The sequence below is a fragment of the Lagopus muta genome, chromosome 3, assembly GCF_023343835.1.
Source record: "Lagopus muta isolate bLagMut1 chromosome 3, bLagMut1 primary, whole genome shotgun sequence".
NCBI lineage: Eukaryota > Metazoa > Chordata > Aves > Galliformes > Phasianidae > Lagopus > Lagopus muta.
Window position 1 is genome coordinate 46,938,783 of NC_064435.1, and position 21,223 is coordinate 46,960,005.

General features: G+C 42.8%; 1 protein-coding gene across 2 annotated transcripts; it reads right to left on the minus strand.

The window, feature by feature from the left end:
- Positions 1–15: 15 nt before the first annotated feature.
- On the minus strand, positions 16–20,759 carry THOC1 (THO complex 1). Of its 2 annotated transcripts, XM_048940699.1 has the most exons (22): positions 20,495–20,759; positions 20,160–20,233; positions 20,006–20,066; positions 18,667–18,733; positions 17,655–17,773; positions 16,578–16,626; positions 15,969–16,064; positions 15,597–15,679; positions 15,190–15,263; positions 14,514–14,622; positions 13,296–13,427; positions 11,667–11,767; positions 9,808–9,874; positions 9,570–9,620; positions 8,904–8,974; positions 8,032–8,055; positions 7,504–7,599; positions 7,193–7,258; positions 4,180–4,263; positions 3,821–3,968; positions 2,303–2,381; positions 16–426 (listed from the first exon to the last, which is right to left on the minus strand). In XM_048940699.1, exons 1-22 carry the CDS (start codon positions 20,588–20,590, stop codon positions 131–133), a joined length of 2,043 nt encoding a protein of 680 aa, XP_048796656.1. In that variant the 5' UTR covers positions 20,591–20,759; the 3' UTR covers positions 16–130. The 2 variants fall into 2 exon arrangements, with proteins under 2 accessions (XP_048796656.1, XP_048796657.1); XM_048940700.1 differs by lacking the exon at positions 8,032–8,055.
- Between the last annotated feature and the right edge of the window lie 464 nt (positions 20,760–21,223).

Sequence of the window (21,223 nt, forward strand, 5' to 3'; positions counted from 1 at the left end):
AGGGGAAACCGTGAATATTATAAAAAGGGTTTATTGATTTTTTTCTTTTGAAATGAGATACCTATTACAGACCTGCTCCTAGTACCAAGGGTATCACTGTAACCTCGCCAAGAAGAAGGGAGGCAGCACGCTAGCTGCTGGTGTCGGTGTCATTGGTCAGGCTCTCGGCAAGGTCCCCCAGCCCCGCTTTGCTCAGCGCAGTGATCAGGTTCTCTGGTGTGGCGTGTACACCCTCCTGGTCCTGCCAGGCAACCAGCAGCTGCTTGGCTCTCATCTTCACGTCGTCACTATCCGCCTCGATCTGACGGATGTCAGAATCCTTCATTTCCAAGTAGGGGGCCAAAGCTCTCCAATGCTCCCCCAGCCTGATGGCAAATGTTTCCATTTGTTCCCCTGTCATGGGTTTGTCCCGTTGTACCTCTGGACCTGGAAGAAAACAAAAGAATCAAGATTCAGGGAGCATCTCAAGCAGATACTGCGATCCCTCCCTGAGCTGCCCTGCTCTGAGCCTCTGATTTCATCACCAACAGCCCCTCAGTGAGCCTTTAAAAGCTGCTCAGCAGCGCAGGCTTTGTATGGCTGTATCACTTGGGTTTCAAGCAGAACACCCCCTATTAGTCCCCGCATTGAAGTAGAGCCTGCTTGACTGAGAACTGCTGAAGCCTCACATACATCAGAGCTGCCTCTGCCAAAGTGAAAGCAGGGATCTGCACATGGAGCCTGCACTTGGCAGTATGTGAGTCAGCTGCAGTGGCTCAGCACTGACTGTGTCTCACACTTACTCACGTTGTTACAGACTTAACCCAGGTAACACTGTGTTGATTTGCAAAGAGCAGGGAAGGAGCCACAAAGCAGAGTGGGGACAGGGCATGAACAGGGGCTCAGCTTCAGTATGTAGTCAGTCCTCTAAGGACTTCTCTCTCTCATTCCACCATCACAGCAGCAACCCTGACTCCTGTGCTCTGCTGAGAAGCCAAGTGACCACACAAGCAAATTACCCATCTACAGCTCATCACGGGTTATAACCTGCGGTTTGCCACTGATGGTTATTTTACACACTTTCAAAGAAAAATCATGTAATGACTGAATTAATTATGCACAGGAAGTCAGCATATTCCTGATTTTAATGAGCTGCTCACCCTCATGCCACCCCAACAGTAAGTGGGCACAGACTGAGCTCCAGCTCTTCACAGTGATAGAAGCGTGGACTCAGCTCACTGATCCTCACTGATGTGAGCTAAACCCACCAGACCTATGGGAAAGATCCAAGGAGCACGAAGACAAAAGAACAAAAAGCACCCAGATCACTTCCATTAGCTCTAAACACCCCGCGCAGACCACAGTCTTTGCTTTAAGACAACATTTAAAGAAAGATGTACACAGTTCAGTTGGTGGATTCAGGCAGTATTAGGTTCAAGAGAACTTCACTATCAGCACAGAGACTGGAAATGAAGGTCAGGGGCTGATGGAGGAGGCAACAGAAGCAACATGGACACAGGCCCACCCGCAGCTCTCCAGCAACAAAAATCTCTCAACCAAATCCTGAGGGCCTCAGGTGGGAGATCCCAGCCCTGCACAACCCTCCTGCCTGCGCCAGGGACAAGAGCTCATGGACAGGAGTACAGAGCACAAGGGATAAGGCACTACGAGATGAAGGCGTGAATGAGGATGGAGGAAGTAGTTCACAGACACAGGAGATGGGAGGAAATGTGAGAGCACAACAACCAAGGTTATGGGCAAGAGGCAAAAAGGAACGGGCTGGCTCATGGAGGGGAACGAGAGATGGCATTTGTCAGGAAGGCTCTTGTCTCCTCAGTCAGAGAAGCTTTCGCCTTTAAATGAAGATGAAGCAAAGACACGAGAAGATGAATAGATTTTTTTTTTCAAAGTCTTACAGCTACACCCCCAGCTTTAGGGAGGCCCTCAGCCACAACATCTAAAGGGCAGAAAGAAGAGGAAAGGTGCAGAGGAACGCACAAGGAGGTTTGTACACAGCGGTACGGACCCTTCAGCTACAACTGCCCAGCAATTCTGTAAACATAACCTCGCGGCACAAACAAAGAGGCTCCTAACAAAAACACCTCTCCAGCTTGGACAAGTCAGATACCGTCAGCACTGCTGAGCATGAGACCAAGGGGTGCTGCAGCTGTGTAAGCTGGGGAGGTCACATTATCTGGTACGAATGTGGGCACAAGTGAGGAGTGCCAGGGCAACCAAGAGCGGTAACCCTCAGAAGAAACTACCATTAAACACAGCTTCTACTCTATGCATCAAGAGAATACTAAGAACATGCAAATCTTACTTTCATTGTTCTCCTTTAATAAAGCATCATTATCTTCCTCATCTTCATCTTCGCCTGTTTTTATTTCTTCAGAAGGAGGCTACAATGAGAGAACTAAACATCATTGGATGAATTTTGTGTTTAAAGAAATTTTACAGCTCTATGATGGTGCCTGGCATCTGTGTTAGAATGGAAAATCTAACATGATCCCACAATGAGTACTAAAACTCTCCCACAGCCCTCTGTATCCACCAGTGATAATACAACACTGTAATAATTAAAAAACCTAAGAAAGGTCCCGCTGACTTCATGGGATTCTCCTATCCTCTCCACACTAAGTACAACAAGAGCATCACATCTATTGCTTTATTACTTTCTTTAAAACAAACAAGCACAAACTTCAAACCCTAGAACCTTCTTTAAGTCTCCACCACTGGGAAACTTATTTCCTTGCTGTCTTAAGAACTCCTCAAGTTCTCTGTACTGTCAGACTCCCCAGTAGACAATTATAGGTGGCAAACACGTAAGCAAACAGCAGATTTCTCATTCTATATAAGCTGTAGATCAGATAAGATGAACAAAAAGTTCCTTTATCCTACATTTCAGTCACAGGCCTTATCCAGGTGTCTGTTTCATGCCACCTGCTACACGACAGGAGGAGCATGAGGCACGCTGCACTGAGTGCCTGTTTAACAGTTCTCCCTTCCCAGTACTTTTTCCAAAATCACTTTTAGCATCCAGTTAGCTCTGATGGCTGAACAAACAAGAAAGCTACACATTACAAACCAACCATTACACCTCAGTCATTTTAGTTTGCAGACAAGAAAGCTCTCACGTATAGAACCACAGGTTTATATCCGTAAACAGCTGGGCTGTGCTAACTCAAAGGCTTAGTAACAAACCCCTCTCCAGCATAAGCCTTCCTTACCACTGTGTAAAGACAAACCTGAAAGACCCCTAAGGGCCCTTGCCTCAAATCTGTACTGTTGAACGTGCAAAGACACAATGCCTTTGCATTTGCAGCTCCACCAGTTCTACTTCACAGGTATTAAAAGTCAGGGGGTTGCCAGAAGAACTCTGGTAAGCTTTGTAACAACGATCTCCCACAGTATCCTCAGCTGCATCCTCTGCCCTTCACTGCAGGCAGCTGCCCCAGTGACAACAGCTACTCACACCAGGAGCTGGAGCATAGCTTGTATCCTCCACAGAAGTAGTTTGCACCACAACACTGAGCCCAAGCAGCTCAGCACAAACATTCCTGTCTAGCAGCTTTGCAGTGGGTGCAGGAAAGCTTGGATCGCCACAGCTGCTTGCCCACAGAACAGAAGGCAGAGCTCAGCAGTGAAGCTGTTAGACAATGTTATCTGAAATTTAACATTATCCTCAAGGATTAAATCATTTTCTTTGCGATTTTTCCTTTACTGTACAAACTTTTTTGTGTTTTTCCCCATGTACCAAACGGACTGCAGAAGGAGACAAGCAGGAAGTCAAATTAATTCATTTATTATTATATTATTATTATAGGATAATACCACTTACAGGCAGCTCCTTGGCTAATTTGATTACCATGTTTTCTAGATATTCTGGTAAGCTCTTGAACTGTTGATTTGTTGGCTGGAAGAAATGGGGGCTTCTGCGTGCCAGCAGTCTTAGTGCTCTCCACCCATAGTTGGAGTTGTTCACAGCCCTGCAATGAACACAAATCCAGCTGGTACCAATCTGTTACGTATAAAAGGACAAAAAGATCCGAGTAGTTTCCTAATTATTCTATTCCAAACCTACAAAGACTCATGCATTAATAGGGTCTGACACAGATATAAAGTATCACAGCGAACAGTTTGTTTTCTTCAGCAATCCAAACATGAAAATGAAGTGAAACAAAACAAAGGCCCACGTACTTGTACTTATTTTCAACCATGTTTTCAGGATCTGCTTGTTCAATGGCTTCTTCAAAGAATTCTTCCAGTGTTGGCATATATTCCCTAAAAAAAATAAAATATAGAGCTTAATATTACTTGCATATTACTCTAAAGTAAGTGCTCTTCAGTTTCTTCATAAACATCTGCCTATTATACACACTTAGCCCTTCAGCCATACGGAAAGGTGTATCGTATCATAGAATCACTTCATGGTTTGGGCTGAAAGGGACCTCCAAGTCCACCCAGTCCCACCCCATGCCATGGGCAGGGCTACCACCCAGCAGCTCAGCTGCCCAGGGCTCCATCCAACCTGGCCTTGAGCACCTCCAGGGATGGGGCACCACAGCTTCTCTGGGCAGCTGTGCCAGCACCTCACCAACCTCTGAGTGAAGCATTTCTTCCTGACAGCTCACCTAAATCTCCTCTCTTTTAGTTTAAAGCCATTCCCCCTTGTGCTATCACTATTGTCAGTCCCCCTCTGGTTGTAAGCTCCCTTCACACTGATATCTTAAAGCACGTTTGGTGACAAAGGAATACAGGACAAGACATGACTTCTGGCAAACAGACTTTTGCAAAAGTATCCGTAGCAACTGGCTGGCTGCATTTGAGACATGCCCTCACATGCACAGCTCACTCTCAGGAATCTAAAATGGCTGCTTCACCTGGTGTGATCTGATAGGGCAGGGTAAACAAACACAGTCTCCTGCTCTATACACATGCAGTCACTCCAGTTTCAACTGCAATCACAGAAAGCTAGAATGCTATCCCTACTCAATTTCAATTATTTATGGTCACCGTGTACTCAGAAGGACCTTGACAGGCAGGCAGGATTGGGTGCAAGAACCCCATGAAGATCAATAAAGGGAAAAGTGAAGCCCTGCCTCTGCATAGGAACAACCCCAGGCACCAGGGCAAGCTGAGAGATGCCCAGCTGCAACAGAAAACGTCTCGGTGGCTAGGAGGGCAAATGTGAGCCAGCAGTGTGAGCTTGTGGCCAAGAAGGGTGGCAGCACCTCGGGCTGCCAACAGGCCAGGGGAGATGATGTTTCTCTTCTGCTCAGCACTGCTACTACACATCTGGAAAGCTGGGTCCAGTTCTGGGCTCACTGGTACAAGAAATGCGGGCCTATGCAAAAAGCTGTGCATGGATGGAAACATCTGACGTGCAAGGGGAAGCTCAGGGAACAGGAAATTCCATGTAAGCATAAGGAGCTGGAAAAAAAAAAACTTAACAAAAAACCAACCAACCAAAAACTACAAAAAAAGAAAACCAACACACCACAATCCACAAACTTTTCTGTGACAGTGATCAAGCTCTGGAACACGCTGCTTGCAGGCTGTGTCATGGAGTGACATTGAAAGCCTGACTTGAGGGGGTACTGAGCAGCCTGCTCGAGCTGAGCAAGGGGTTGGACTAGACAGCCTCCAGAGGTCCCGTTCAACCTCAGCTCTGCTGTGATAACATGATTTAAACTACAGTATCTGTGGTTCCTAGGGGATGTACTAAAAGGGCAGCTGATTTTTCTATTCTTGTAATAGCCAGCAGTTGCTTCTGTAAGATATTCAAACTAGGATATAAGGCACCATGATCAGAAAGATGTAACAAGAGGAACGATATTCACATTATTAGGTCGGTTTGCTGCTTTGAAAACTATAAGCTTACTTAGAGCTGTAAGGTACTGTGGGCCAAGATTATCAGTGGTGCAAAGCAGACCCACCATCCGTATTTCTGCTGTCTACTACTTGATAGAGATACATCTGCTTCTACACCAGAACCTAGTGACCAGTCAAGGAAGGGGAAAAAAAAAATCAAAGGGAGAAAAAGGGGCACTGGCATATTTAAGAGTCCTACTACTGAGTACTGGAACTAAAGCTAGCATCTCAAAAACCCATCTCATTTGAATCCTACTGTATTTGGCACTATGCAAAAACTTAAAACATTTTGTCCCAAGAACAGCTACCTAAAAGGAAGGCAGGTAAAGCAGGATTGTGCCATTTTGATGAAGACAAGAAAGCAAAAAGCTACAGTGCCTTGACAGTGTCCAGACACAGAGCCCATAACAAAACTTAGAAGTGAATCTAGACTCCCCGGGACCTGTTCCTGCCTGCTAACCACAGCATGCACTCGTGTATGTGGTTTTGTTGTTATTTTGCTTTGTTTTTCTTCCTCATTTTCATGCACGAGGAATCAGAAGCTTAGTGCCAAGCTCAACTTCTTCAGCCTCTGAGCTCATAGGGACCTTCCTGCATATCTTAGCTTCACAAAAAGGGAAGAAGCTTTCTCAGCAGAGCTCTCAACCTCTGGAGAAGCAGTTCCTCAGTTCAGGATGCCTGCCACCTAGCACCTCTCCACAGGCACCTACAGCCATTTTGGATGCTACCAGCAAAGCCCTCTTCCGAAAAGAAATGGGACGGTTCCCAAACTTCCACATCAGCACAAAAGGGAATTAAGTGCTCTCTAACAAGCAGACAGTTAAATAAAAGTATTTATTCAGTATTTCCTACAATTGTACAAGCAAAAGGGATAGCTAATAACTGCATTTTGTTACATCTGCACCACTAGTAGATGTGATGTGTGTTGAAACATGTGTGCTAGCTGATTTCATCTTATCTGCTATTGCTCAAAACACGTACCTACCTAAAAATCTGCTAACTTCGTTAGAGCCAGACGTGGCAATCTTCCTTTATCGTGTAAGGTACTTCATTATACAATCACCTGATATAAAAATGAGACTTTCCACCTGCTTTTTTAGCACAGATTTTACTAAGCGATGGAAATTACCGACAACATAAACGTTAGTCAATAAAACTAGTGTTCTGTAAGAACACTTCAAGACAGAGATGCATGCAAGTGCCTTCTCTCACAACGCACAGTGACATGGCATACCATGTATGATAAACACTTCCCTTATGTAGCACTCTAATAACTAATTTTGTATATATCAAGTGCTGGAGGTGGGCTTTAGACAGCGACACGCCATTTCTCACCTACCTGCTCTCAGATTTACAAGCCTCCATGTTATCAGGACATAAATTCCAAAGTCGGGTCAGCTCCTCACTGAAAAAGTGAACCACAGGCACACATTAAATTCCACATTCATCATTCCAGCATTCCACATTCCATCAATCAGCAAAGCCAGGCACACAGAACAATGCTACAGAAATTCTCATCCCACTCTTTACACTAACGCACGTGACAGAAGGTTTGTAATACAAACATAGTAGGAACTAACAGAAGAGATACCACAGAAACCCTCTGTGAAAAAAATACCAAAACAAATTAAGAGGAAAAAACCAACATACTTCCCCATAAGAATTTTTTTGTTTGGTCCTTTTCCTAAGAAGTCCTCTGGAGCTGGCCTCTTTCTTGCAGGCCTCATTGGCTTAGAATCAGGAGGCCTACAGAAAACAAACAAACAAACAAGGTGCTCTTTAAGATCAAACCAGTAATACTTAAGACAAGAAAATCACATCATTTCAGATAGCTTTGAGTTAAATCACAATGAAAGTGTTCAAAAGGATGGGGATTATCAGAATGGAAAGAGAAAAGGGAAAAGAGGAGGATGGAGAACATAAAGTAGGGGGGTAAGGAAAGAGATTTGCCATACACCAAAATCAGTTAACTCACAAAAGTCAAGGCTTATCAGTCCCGAAACAGAGAAAGAAGCAAATCACATTTACTCCAGCAGCAGCACCACATACTAAGTGTGATCTATTCTGCTGCTGGGATCATCTGCACTATGATTGCAAGTTCTCCTTCCCCAGCTGCACCTGATTTCATGGGATCAGAGAATGGAGATCCCAACTCACTGAGGTTAGGGTAAGACCTACCCAAGCTGAAACTCTGGCTGAGATCTAAAGAAGGAGACAGAACATTTATAAATAAGTCAAATTTCAAAACTTTACTTTTCCCCTTCCTCCCCCCCAACAGTAACTTCTCTTTTCTCACCACCCCCCACCCCGTTTTTGCCAATGGCTGAAGTCAGGAAGAGAGGGTTCTACCTGAGCCCTCCACAAATGGAAATTTGCAAAGAAGTGGTGACCAGGCTGCTCCTCACCAAAACAGGGCTGTGGCAGTGGGTAGAAAGAATAGGGATGGAAGGGAAATGTTTTGGTCACCACCTCAAAACAGTCAAGTAGACATACAGAGACCAAGTTCAAGTTTGGCACTAGTTAGTTACTAACTACACAGGAAATCTTTTGACGGTTACAGCCACCTAACCATAGTTTCCTTTCAGCTAAGTGATCACAACTAAGTGAAAAACCTAATCAATATAGGTATATAAGAGGAAACTGTAACACAAAATTCCAGGTTTGCTACCCTATTAAAGCCATAGTGCCCATGGCTCTGGTATTTGTACAAGGCATTCACTTCTTCATCCTAGCACCTTCCAGAGACAGGAAGGGACACAACACTGTCAGCCTCCCGTCTTGGGACCCTTGGTATTGAGAGAACAAAATGCTGCCACAAATGAGGAATGCCTTCCTGAGACCCACGTATGCCTCATCATCTCTTCATTAGCAAAATGAAGCCTTATGACTTTTGACAGACATCTAAGAGTGTTCTGCACACAGAAGGGACATCCAACTACAGCAATGTCAAGGTTCTCTGATTCATTAAGTTCACAGACATTGGATAAATATTCTAAAGCTGAGCCACCATTTCAAGAAAGCAGCAAGTTTCTACTCAGTAAGAGAGGTACCTTTCTTTCACAAAGCTTGGGCAGCCTTCGTTTTTCCATGAGTTCCAGTTCTCTTCAGTATTTAATATATGCTGGAGAAACAGAATATTCCCCGTTATTAGGATCATAATTACCTTAAAATTTGGCCCCATGAGTTTTAATTTAGCTATTGTAAATAAAGGAAAAACTGATTGGGTGTATTTCAGTCACAACTTTGAAGGTCCACAGTAGGCAGCTAGTTTTGCTTATTCAAAAGTAGTGCACTTCCACTCTTCAATGACTATGGAAAAGGCTTTCTTCTGTGAACAAATAGAGGTACCAAGGTAGAAGAAATGAGGGAAGACAAGAAGTTTTTTTAAAAAATAATATAGTTCCACTTGTGTCTTATTTCCATGTCTTTGGACCTAGCGTTCCTTCTTGTAAAGATCCCGTCAGCATCCCATGTATGCATACAAGCACATACATGCACATCCCCACTTCTCCCCAGGAGAAACAGGAAATGCACATTCATGAAAACATGGGGAAAATGTGGCTATGAAATAAAAAGATGCTATGAGATCCTCTTCAGTGGGGTAAGATAAAAAGTCTCCCAGACATTACATCTGTGCTCCAAAAGCCTGTTTCAACCAAAACAGATTTTTCACTCCTTACACTCAGTTCAATTCAGACATGCACCAAAGTACTGACCTCTACCATTTTTGAGAATCTTTCCCCATCTGGAGGATTTTCTGAAAGAAGCTACAGTGGGGGGGAAAAAAAAAAAAAAAAGTTAACTTATAGCATTGTTATTTATAGCAGAATACTTAGAAAAAAAACCCAACAAAGAAAATGGTGGGTTTTTTGCTTTAAGGGTTATTGACACAATATTACATGAGGTATTACTTTGTCCACACAAATTTTTATAGAAGTACCTACTGGTACCAACCTGGTAAACAGCTTTTGTAGTATCTTCAATCCAAAGAGACTGCTCATCTGTTAGAACATAGTTTGAACTAGGAAAAAAAAATAAAATCATTTCTCATTTACAGCACATGCTTCCTGAGAGGAGTTGGAGAGAAGCTGAGGAAAGTCCTCTCAATATGCTCTAATGTAGTCCCATGAGCTGACCACCTTCTGACCTAATTAATTAGAGGGGCTTGTACTGTCAGGTTTAATTTCATGCAAAAGGAAGTCCATTTGTGTGACTGATGGTAGCAATCAGTAAGTGAAAGTGCAAGCAATGCAGACAAATACAATAGCTTGGATATTATAGAAACACAGAGTGGCCTGGCTTGAAAAGGACCACAACAATCATCTAGTTTCAACCCCCTGCTATGTGCAGGGTGGCCACCCACCAGACCAGGCTGCCCAGAGCCACATCCAGCCTGGCCTTGAATGCCTCCAGGGATGGGGCATCCACAGCCTCCTTGGGCAACCTGTTCCAGTGCATCACCACCCTCTGTGTGAAGAACTTCCTCCTAATATCTAACCTAAACCTCCCCTGTCTCAGTTTAAAACCATTCCCCCTTGTGCTGTCACTAGAATATTGCTTATTTCATTTCCTAGATGGATTTTTTTTAACTAACTGAAACATTAGATGGTTCTGATTCAAGAAGACTCCATGCCATTTACATGCTTTAAAAACAAACCAGATTTGTACAAAGCACTAGGTACCTCAAATGGCAGATATATGATGATGGTTAATCCAGTAACACGAAAAAGGCTTTTAGAACTAGTTTCTCTTTGTTAATAGGATTTCTTCAAAAAAAGATCTTTTTAAGGAGGGGAATAATTTGTATTATCTTACAACATCTGCACCAAGTGTTACATGATGCCATTCATATTTCGCATTATCCTTGATTGCTGAGAAGTGAGTTCTTTAGTGCACTGTTTAATGAGCAGTCACTAAAATGACAACTATTGCCTCTTACTGGACTGAACTGCAATTCAGGATACCTGAATCCTATTCCTTCCCTGCCACTGGCTTGCATTTGTACATAATTTATAGAATGAAGATAATGAGACTAATCTAGTTTGAAAAGTTATCTGAGATCTGTTTCTGAAGGGCAGCGTATCACAGCTGAAAGACAACTTCCTTAAACATTCATCTTTATGCACACATATGGCCAGCACAACATGAACATACAGGTAAGTTTTTCTTCAGCATTCGTTAGGGTATGGAGTAGAAAGAGACAGTCTTTGTTCTGACCCACCAGTTACTAAAAGCAATAATGGCCATGGTTATTATTGCTCTTTGAGACGGAATTCTTTAGTGCATTAGGAAGAAACAGATCAGCAAACAATGTCACAAGAAGATCACAGAGCTGGTTGCATATATGGCTTCCATTCTGAGTCTACGAGCAGCTTGCACTACTACCTAATAGCTTACTGATACCAGAGAAAGAATCTCTTGGTTAGCAGTCACCTTAAACAAGCCCTGGTGGTCTCTGCTTTTCTGAGACCCCACTCAACTCACTAACCTGGCAGAAAACTAACTCTGCAAAGACAAGCAGATGGTTTTTTGCTAGCTTAGTGAACTGCACAAACTTTACACAGTTTAACAAACATCAGAGCTGCTGGAAGGGAGGGTAGGAAATCACAATAAGAGGAGCACAGAAAGGTAAGAATGAGGCCACCCCCATACTGCTGTAAAATAACCGCAGCCAGTTTTCATCTACTGATGCAAGGTTCCACAGATACAAGAACCTTGGAATGAACAGATGTAAGCTCTTCTAAAATGTTTTGGATTATTTAACTCTGAGGTCTTGGCTCCCCAAACTCAAAACACAGACACTTCCGTATTACCTTTTAAATTTGACCTGTCCCTTCAGATACTGAAACAGAATTAGATACTGCAACAAGATGTGACGGCGGAAGTTACTGTCACTCAGCTGCAAATCCATCAGCTAGACAAAAACAGAAGAATTACACATATTTTAGAGACATGCATAACTGACGAAACATACAAAAATCCAACAAATATTTTCAGCTAAGTCAGGTGGGGACTGTTTTCACCACAAAAACTATTCAGTTTTACCTGTACTTTTAGGACTGCGCACCACAAAGAGCTAAGATCAGTGCAACTGTCATTCACCACAATTTAAGAAAGCCAGTTATCAAAGCTTTTAATCAATTTCTTAGAACCTTGAGGAACTGCTTGTAAAACAGACAGCACATTCCTAAACTCTTTTTAAAACCATTTCATACTGCCTATTCTAACGAGTCACCTTGAAATGAACAAGAATTCAGGAAAACAAATATTCAGTGGTTTTAGTAGCTGAAGGACAGCTTGCTTCCTTTTCCTATCAACTACTGGCTACAACATAAGGACGTGGCTACCACAAGATGGTTCGCTCAGCATCTGCACGCTGACACTGCTTGGTTTCTGCCCCATGGGCTGCAGATTGATAGCTCATGCAAAGAGAACTCTGAAGATTCTTTTTCCTTGAAGACCTTTGACTTACATGCTTATTTAGCAATCAGCTCCATACCACATTATGACAAAATTCTTGATACACAAGCCAAAGGTCTGTGAGCCTCTTCTCCTCTGTTCTATTCCAGAAAGAGAAAACTCATTTTGAAACTTGCTTTCTGTCACACAGAATCACAGAATCACCCGGGTTGGAAGGGACCCCAAGGATCATGTAGTTCCAACCCCCCTGCCTAGCAGGGCCACCAAACATACACATTCAGATCAGGTTGCCCAGGACCCCGTCCAACCTGGCCTTAAACACGTCCAAGGACGGGGCATCCACAACCTCCCTGGGCAGCCCGTTCCAGGGCCTAACCACTCTCCTTGTAAAGAACTTGTAAAGTCACCCACCATTATATATCTGTAGAAGTTAAAGCTACAAATTATTCCAAACTAAAGACAAACATTTTAGGATTAAATCTGATAATGCTGTGTTTTTGAGTTAACTCTGGCGGAGTTCAAAACTCTCATCTTTTTCAAGGCAATTTTAAAGAAGACTCTTAAGAGGCAGGAAATGGGGGTAACACATCACCAGTCAAAATCTTTAGAAGATATTACCGTGGTGTTTTTAATTGCCTTTACATCAGCTCTTCTTTCAATATCATTTTTAAAAATGCAACAAAACACATCAAACACAATAACTAGTTAAGAGCTTTACTGCATTACTGCTTAAAGCATTACTGCTTTACTTTTATTCCAGAAACATTGGTCCCCAAATCATTGACTGAGAGAAGGAAACCACAGAGAAAATAAAACTAATTTAGAAAACATGGAAGAAATTTCTCTTAATTAACAACGTGGTGAAATAATGCAATGAGATACTCTGAGAATCTGTGCAGACCTTCGTAATCCTGCTGGACACAGCACAGATCAAAGCCTGCTCCAGTTGAGTTGAACTAGATTCTCTCTCCAGGTTCCCCTCAACCTCTCCTACCCCGACTGGGAGCCAGGAGATGCCATACCTTTTCACTGGTTAGGAACTTGGCAAAGTACACGTGTTCTCCACCTGTTTTTAGCTCTTCCAGCTTTTTTCGGGAAGCCTGCGTGTCGTCCAATTTGTAACTTTTGAAAACAGCCAAAACTTCTTCTGAGTACTATAAAACAGGTATTTACCACGGGAAAAAGAATTTCATTAGAATATTTTAATAGTCTTAACACCAAGCAAATAAAATCATTTGCAGACCTGCTAGAAGACTGCCAAAGCAACGCCTATAGAACGCACCACGAAAACACGGTATGTGCAAACAATGCACAAATGCTTCCTTGAGAGATGTTACAAAGAACAAAAGGCTTACATGATGATAGTGCTTACATCCAAACACCATGAAGGATGCTCAGAATGTATACACACAAAGGTAAATAAGTTAGAGTGAAGTTTGCACTCCTACCCTTGAAAACCAATTCAAAACCTTCAAATTGAAGAAAATCTGTCAGTAAAAGTCATGTGAAAGACTTAAACCTTATCTTCATTCTCTCAATCGTGGTTTTCTTGTTACTTTGTTTTTTTGTTAAAGCTGAGAAGGTAGGCTTTATTAACCATATTCATATCAGGATGTCTGTGCAGATGTTCCCTCTTATTTCCAGAGTACAGAGAATGAAGATTAGGAAAAAAAAGAAAGAAAAAAACAAAAGAGCTTCTTACTATGAAATAGAAACTGACTGACCAAGCGTGAAGAAATATGTTATCTTTGCAATAAATCATCCTCAATCTTCATCGTAAGCAAAACTGAAACAGCTGGCTGAAGGGGACCCTCAGGTCATTGCTTCTACAGAGATCTTTTTCATTAGAATCTTGTCGATTTTAGGATTCTAGTGGGATTAATGTTCAAAAATAATCAATATTCCAAAGTTAAGACTTAGGAGTAGGTAGAACTATTTTTCTTATAATGAGGTAAAAGAAGTTCTGCTTTTTGCAACTGATTAATAACAAAAGAGGTACTTCTGACATTACTGCATATCAAGTGCTTCTGCAATTGACTTCTGAAAATTTTATTAGAGGATTTACTCTGCATCTTAATATGCTGTTCACTGTCTAAAGATTCACTTTAAAGCACAGCAATATGCACTTGCTCCCTCATGCACTATCATTTTCAATACTTTCTGTCATTATGCTCACTTTCAATCACATAAACAGTGATTTTTACTTAGCATGTCTAGTTGAAAGCATGCAGATGGATTACCTTAAGAAAAGTTTTCCATGAGACCTTCTCATAGCACTGCACAGGGTTTCTAAAGTAATCCTGAAGCGACCAGAATTTTCTATACAGGTTATAATCTATTGGAATGGAACTGGAAAAACAAACAAACAAACAAAAACACAACAGAAAACCTCAGTAGCAACAAAAATCTATACTGAAAATATCGTATTCAATTGAAGTCCACTCAGGAATGTACAATCCTAGAAAATACTGTTCATTTTCTAAGTAAAATAATGAAGTCAATAAGGAATCCTGTTGAGAAGTCCATAAATCCAGATGTGTCCCTGTGAGAATCTTCCAGACAGTCTACTGTTACTTTTTCAAAATGAAACTACAAACAGTGAAGCAAAAGTAATCTTAGTTTTACACTGCTGTGGAATGAAGAGGAGCACGGTCTTGTTCTCTAGAAGCATGCACAGAGTTTACTCATTACTCATACTCAAGCTTTGCCAGGGAATCTGGATTCACTGTGAAAGAACACCAGTTAGGGTATATAACATTTTCAAACAGCCAATAGGTTTCCTTCCAACTCCAAGCAATTTCTACTTAAAGAAATTGAAACATTGCTCGTTCCTACCTAAAGAGGACAAGAAATAAGAATCCTTTCCTTTCAGTTCATAAAATTCTATTTCAACTTTTAGAACTGCTATAAACTCACCAACTTGTTGGTGCTTCATCGTCTCCCATCTCACCTTCTTCTACGTCCATTCCTTCATCTCTCTCCTCTGAGTGCTAACAGGAAGAGACAATTAAAACTTCATATAAGTGCCACTATAAGTCGTACATATTTTCCTCAGAAAAAGGCTGTAGGGAAATCTCTCTCTTCTGTAGGGAAAACTTATTTTAAGTAGCAGCTCCTATCTCTCACAATCTAATCAACTTCGATCTCCCTCAAAGTCTGCACAGCTTACTGTACAGAGAACCATGTTGAGAATCAGCTGCTTGGTCTGGAGGAACAACAGCTAAATCAGAAACATACAGTTCTGAACACCACGGAGAGTAGTAAGACTGCACAGAAATGCACACAGAACTGAAGTGAGTGAAAAACGATGTGGGAATTCTCACCTTCTGCCCAAGAGTGCTCTCGTGTTCATTAGTATTGAAAACAGTCACATTTTCCAGGTTAAACTGACTCTGCAAGTTGAGTCCTGCAGAAAACAGAGGGTCAATCTTCAAAGCTGTGAATTTTTAAGTTTGCTCTTTCAGTTGTTTTTTTATGAGACACTTCTATTAACATCTCAGAAAGAGTATTTAAAACCTACGTCTGAGATGACAACAAATGGAAGCCACTTGTAACAGTAAGGGTAGAAGAAATAAAATACAAATGCAAAGCAATTTTCACCAACTGGATTTGGTCTGCAGCTCTCATAGGTTTATCATATGACAAAGAGTAAATACACTGAACCTTTCAAGTGTGATGAAATGGAAAAATCTTACCTGACTTCTCAGATAGCGGAAACAATCTAGCCAAGAACAGTTGAATTCTTCCACAAAAGACTGTGTTTTGTGATTTAGACAATCTCCTTAGAAGGTCTAAATATTGTAAAAAGCAAAGAATATTAGCATGTGTCTCGCTTTCAATTTTTCACACATTAGAACTTCAGACTTTTTAAGTCCCACTTCACTAACAAAAAGCAGCGATATTTGTAACTTTAAATATTAGCAACCTCCTCCAATTAGCCACAGTTTTCCCAAATGCACTCTAGCTGTTCTCTGAATTCCTGCAATGGTGAAGAAAGATCAGTTCAAACAAATCCTACTTGTGTATTTCCTTCGATAGGGGCCTTGTCTTTGCTGAGAAATACATACATATCTGATGATCTTCCATAACAGCCTTCGCTGATGAAGAGGATCTCTCTCAGTTAAGAATGACTTGTTGATTAATCAACAATATTTACAAATAACTGCTAAGATGAGCGATCTGCTTCTTACCTTTATTGCTTATTGAACAAATTTATGTGTACATTAAATTACTGAACTCGCTTTCACTCACTTTTAGGGAGTTCTTTAATTCTCAGCCAGCGCCAATGAGAAACTAAAACTCACCATTGCACATTCGTAGCAAGTAGTTCTTCCCTGCAGAATAAAACATGTTCTGAAACGGAGAAAAGGTATTTAGATCAGCAGGAGACAGCAAAACTTTTGGAAGCAGATTTTAATCCAGTTATAAGCCGTGAGCGCGTAAAGCCAACACAAAACAAACAGTCCCACACATCTCAAGAGAGCATGAAATGCAACATTTAAATCCAGTCTTCATATAAAACAAACCAAAAACCACAACCAAAGAACAAAAACTGCACATGACAATGAGTTGCAAGAGTAGGATCCACCTTTTCTGCCTCAAACACTAAGTTTTTTTACACTCGTTGCCTTTATTCTTTCACATTATTTCTATTCATTTATGAAGAGCGCTGCATAAAGGATTTTGAGCGTTCACGAAAGAAATAATTGGCAGTGGGAGGAAGAAAATAGGAGTTACTTTAAATAATGATAAGAAACAGTTTATGAATACACTGGAGAGGACAATGTTATCTGAAATACAACAGCCTCAATGCCTATGGAAGAGGTCAAGGAATGCAGGCAGGGTCTCAGGCAGAAGTCTTGAGAATTCCCTCTTCAATTAGCAGTGCCCACAGCACAACTGCACAGCAAGAATGCAGAACCCTCGCACAGGCCTCAAAACTCAGTCTTGTTCAAGAGCAAAAGTATTTCAGGGCAACATGTTCACAACTGCTACAGTCTTGTATTGGAAAGACTGTTAAGCAAGAGCCCAAGATTTCTTCCCCTGCAAGCTGAAGAAGTTGCAATCTCCTGCAGCTGCAAGGAAGCAGCTGCCTAAGTCAAGAGAAGGCATTCATAGAAACTGCGTATCTCAAGTAAATTTTTCACTTTGTATAAGAGATAAATACTACAGACAGGAGAGAAAAAGAGACAGAAGCAGAACAATCAACATTATAGTCTTTTATTGTTACTTTCCTGACTTCTGTTATCTGACATTCCAAGCAGAAAATGCTTCATGCTACTATTTTAACACGGACACAAAGACGATTAAAGTCTCCTCTTAAAAACGTTTCAGGTATGCAAAAACTTTGGTGTAACATCCTAGTATGGAAAAATACTTACTGATTTCCATGTAGCAACATTCTTCTCCACAAAAGTGAAAATTTTATCACACTGATCCAGAGGCAAGCAATCCAGAACATCTCCCAAAAGCACAAAAGGTGTCGATGCAGTGCAGATACCTGTGAGCAACAGAGAATATTTTGTTCACCAAACCTGAACAGAAATGCTATAAAATGCATTTGGCAGACGTTATGTTCAAAAAGAAGAAAAGTTCCTACGATGCCTAACAAAAAGCTTGGGCTCAAGTAGGAGCTTGCACGAGAGCCATTTTTCTATGTATACATATGCAGATAAGAGCTTTGCACTAATGCATAGCAAATAATAAACAGTATCTATTTTAAAAATAACAGAAGTTCTGAACGCCTCATCACAGACTGTGGGTGAACTCTTTTAGGCTTCTAAACCCACAGTCTGTTTTCATGCACACATCCAAGACGTCTAAGAATCTTTTTCTCAAGCTAAGCACCAGTGAAGCAGCACTCCAAGTCTGTATGTCCACTCCCTATACCTTGGTAATGTCTGCATTCATCATAATCAGAGGCCACTTCATTCTACAATTGATAAGGTGTGTATGTAGTTGAGCTACACTTAATAAAACAAATGAGTATTTGATAGGCAACGTGAACAAGTGAACAAATGCAAGGGTATGAGAGACTCTTCAGAAGAGATTAGCACAGCAGTTTCTGACACACACACAAGAAGTTATGAAAACAGATTCAGTAAACATCTGTAAATATCTGTATATGTTGGTGTACTGACAGGTCAGTACAAGGGAGATGAGCCCAGATTTCAGTAGAACTGAAAAAAAGGTTCCAAGAAATGTCACACACATAACCAAATTCAATTACATTATATTTCACCCCCTTCGGGAAACAGACTTAACCACTAACCTAAGGACCACATACTATCAAAGCCAACTGCTGATATACCTTACCAAAAATCAAGAAATTCAGATTAAAAGCAACCCAGCAGCCCCTAAAGCTGTCAACAGATTAGAGAAAAATATGCTCACCTTCAGTGACTCCATTAATAGCAAGAGAAATAATTGCCAACAGGTTTTCACACGGAGCTTTGTTTATCTAAACAAAAGGAGTAGCGTTAAACTTCTCCATTCAGACATCAATATACTTAATGAAATCAGACTTCTTGTTTCCAAACAGGCATAGCTATAGCATATGTTGATATTCAGGTTCCCAAAATTTTGGTAAATTTTGGTCTATTAAGTCAGACACATCAGTTATGCATACAGAGGTTTTACTGAATGAGTAACTTGATTTCTTCTGTTCCTACAACACTTACTCTGAGCCATTTACTCCAAATATAAGCATCCTACATTCTACTTACAATCAAGCAGTAACAACAAAAGCATTCTTTGACTCCTCTCACCAGCTGTAATAACAGCTTTGTTACGTGCTACAAACAGGCTGCCTGCTCTACCCCACTCCTGATGTAAAACAGCGAACTGTGGTTTTAATTCTAGGCAGAATTTCACGAGCATTACAAAGAACTGCTAGAAAAGGACACACCAGCACCTCTCAGTACCCCAACTACCATATCCTTTAATCATCCGTGCTCAACCTTAATTACAAAACTTCCATTTCATTCATGGCTTTAATAAGCAGTATTTCCTGATACTATATGAAGCTGCTCAGTTAATGTGTTAACTTTTTATGATCATGAGCCAGCAGCATGCCCCTGTGGCCAAGAAGGCCAATGGGATCCTGGCCCACACTTGAGGAGAGCATGGCCAGCAGGCCAAGGGAGGTGATGTTCCCTCTCTGCTCTGCCCCTCTGAGGCCACATCTGGAATACCACGTTCAATTCTGGGCTCCTCAGTTCATGAAAGACAGGGAACTTCTAGAGAGAGCCCAGCAGAGGGCAACAAAAATGACTGGGGGCCTGGAGCATCTCCCTTATGAGGAAAGGCTGAAAGACCTGGGGCTGTGCAGCCCAAAGAGAAGGCTGAGGAGGGATCTTATCACTATTTATAAATTTCTAATGGGTGGGAGACATGGAGATGGGGCCAGGCTCTTTTTGGTGGTGCCAAGCCAAGAATAAGGGGCAACAGGCACATACTACAACACAGGAAGTCCCACGGTGAACATGAGAAAGACCTTGACTGTGAGGGTCACAGAGCACTGGAACAGACTGCCCAAAGAGACTGTGAAATCCTCATCTCTGGAGGCATTCAAACCCCACCTGGATGCTTTCCTGTGCACCCTGCTGTAGGGAACCTGCTTTAGCTGGGGGCTGGACTGGATGATTTCCAGGGGTCCCTTCCAAACCCTATGACTCCGTGAACCTGGAGATGCAAGTTTATTTTATATCTGCTGGTAAGCCGTAGTACTTACTATTTCCTCTTCTACGATAACTCTGAAAGCTTGATCCAGGGTACACTTCTTCTCATTTTCGCTGCAAACACAAACACCTCCCATCAGTGAACAGCACAGCGACGGGAACAAGATCACTAAAACCGACCCCCCATACAGAGCGGCAGCCACTCACCTCCCGGGAATCTGATTAAAGGCGTTCAACAGCGGTTTGAGGGTTTTGTGGTGCAGAGCTTCTCTGGTGGAAATCTACCGAGACGCAAACAAACAGAAGTTACCAAACCCAGCGCAAAACCAGGAGGCTGCCAACGTTGCTCTGAGGGATCGCCGCCTTCTTCCGTGTGAGGAAGGCGCGGCCGCACATCGCTTCTCACACAGCTCTCCCCTCGCGGCGGCCCGGAACCGGGCCCGGCGCGGGCGGAGGCAGCGAACGGCCGAGCTCCACACCGGCGCGGCCAGGCTCCGTGCGGCCGCCGCGGAGAAGAACCGCCGCCTTCCCGCCGAGCTCACCGTGAAGCGGTGCCGCGCCTCGGGCAGGCTAAAAAGCAGCGGCGGCGACATCGCTCCGGCCGAGCGGCGCTCCGCGACGCGTGCTGATGACGCCATAGCGCCGTCCCGACCGCGAGGCACGCCTTTCCCTTCCCGCCTCCGCGGACGGGCGGCGAACGAGGCGCCGCCGCAGGAGGGCGCCTCCCTCCGGGCGCCGCTAGAGCGCCACGCGGCTGAGGGGCTGCGTGAGGGCCGCTGTCGCCGCGGCTCCGAGGGCGGTCGGGGCCGGGCGGGGCAGGCGCGTCGCTCTTGGCTGCGCGCATGCGTGGCTCTTTGAGGGCAGGCGGGGCGGGAGCCGCGGGCTGAGCGCTGAGCCGAGCGGTGCCGGGCCATGGCGAGCTGCGCGCTGCGCCGTCACGCTAGGGCTGCCGTTGCTATGTACGAACGAACGTGTCCTGTGACCGCGTTCTGAGCGGGAGCCTTGGTGCCAGCTGGGTTACGCGAATTCATCCTTTTTGGTTTTGTCCAGTTTTCATACCGAACTTGCTGAATTTTTCATTTCTGCTCCTCACAGCTCTCCCTCCTTACTACATGTACTGTTTTTAATGTGCTGTATTGCCTGGTGCTGCCCAATTCCTGTAGCATAGGGAAGAAAAACATCCATCCGTAATCCCACTGCAATCAGAAAAGGCAAATGATTACTAACAGTATTTTATTCATTACAGTTAGTTACATTTGCTATTATTATAA

Bases quoted from the DNA above. Each gene is read 5' to 3' on its own strand.
- THOC1 (XM_048940699.1), bottom strand. From the start codon at position 20,590: ATGGCGTCATCAGCACGCGTCGCGGAGCGCCGCTCGGCCGGAGCGATG. The intron at 15,680-15,968 runs GTAAGATTTTTC...TGTTTTCTGCAG, and splicing joins TCCGCTATCTGAGAAGTCAG to GACTCAACTTGCAGAGTCAG. The intron at 7,600-8,031 runs GTAGGTCTTACC...TGTTTTCTGTAG, and splicing joins CAGCCAGAGTTTCAGCTTGG to GCCTCCTGATTCTAAGCCAA.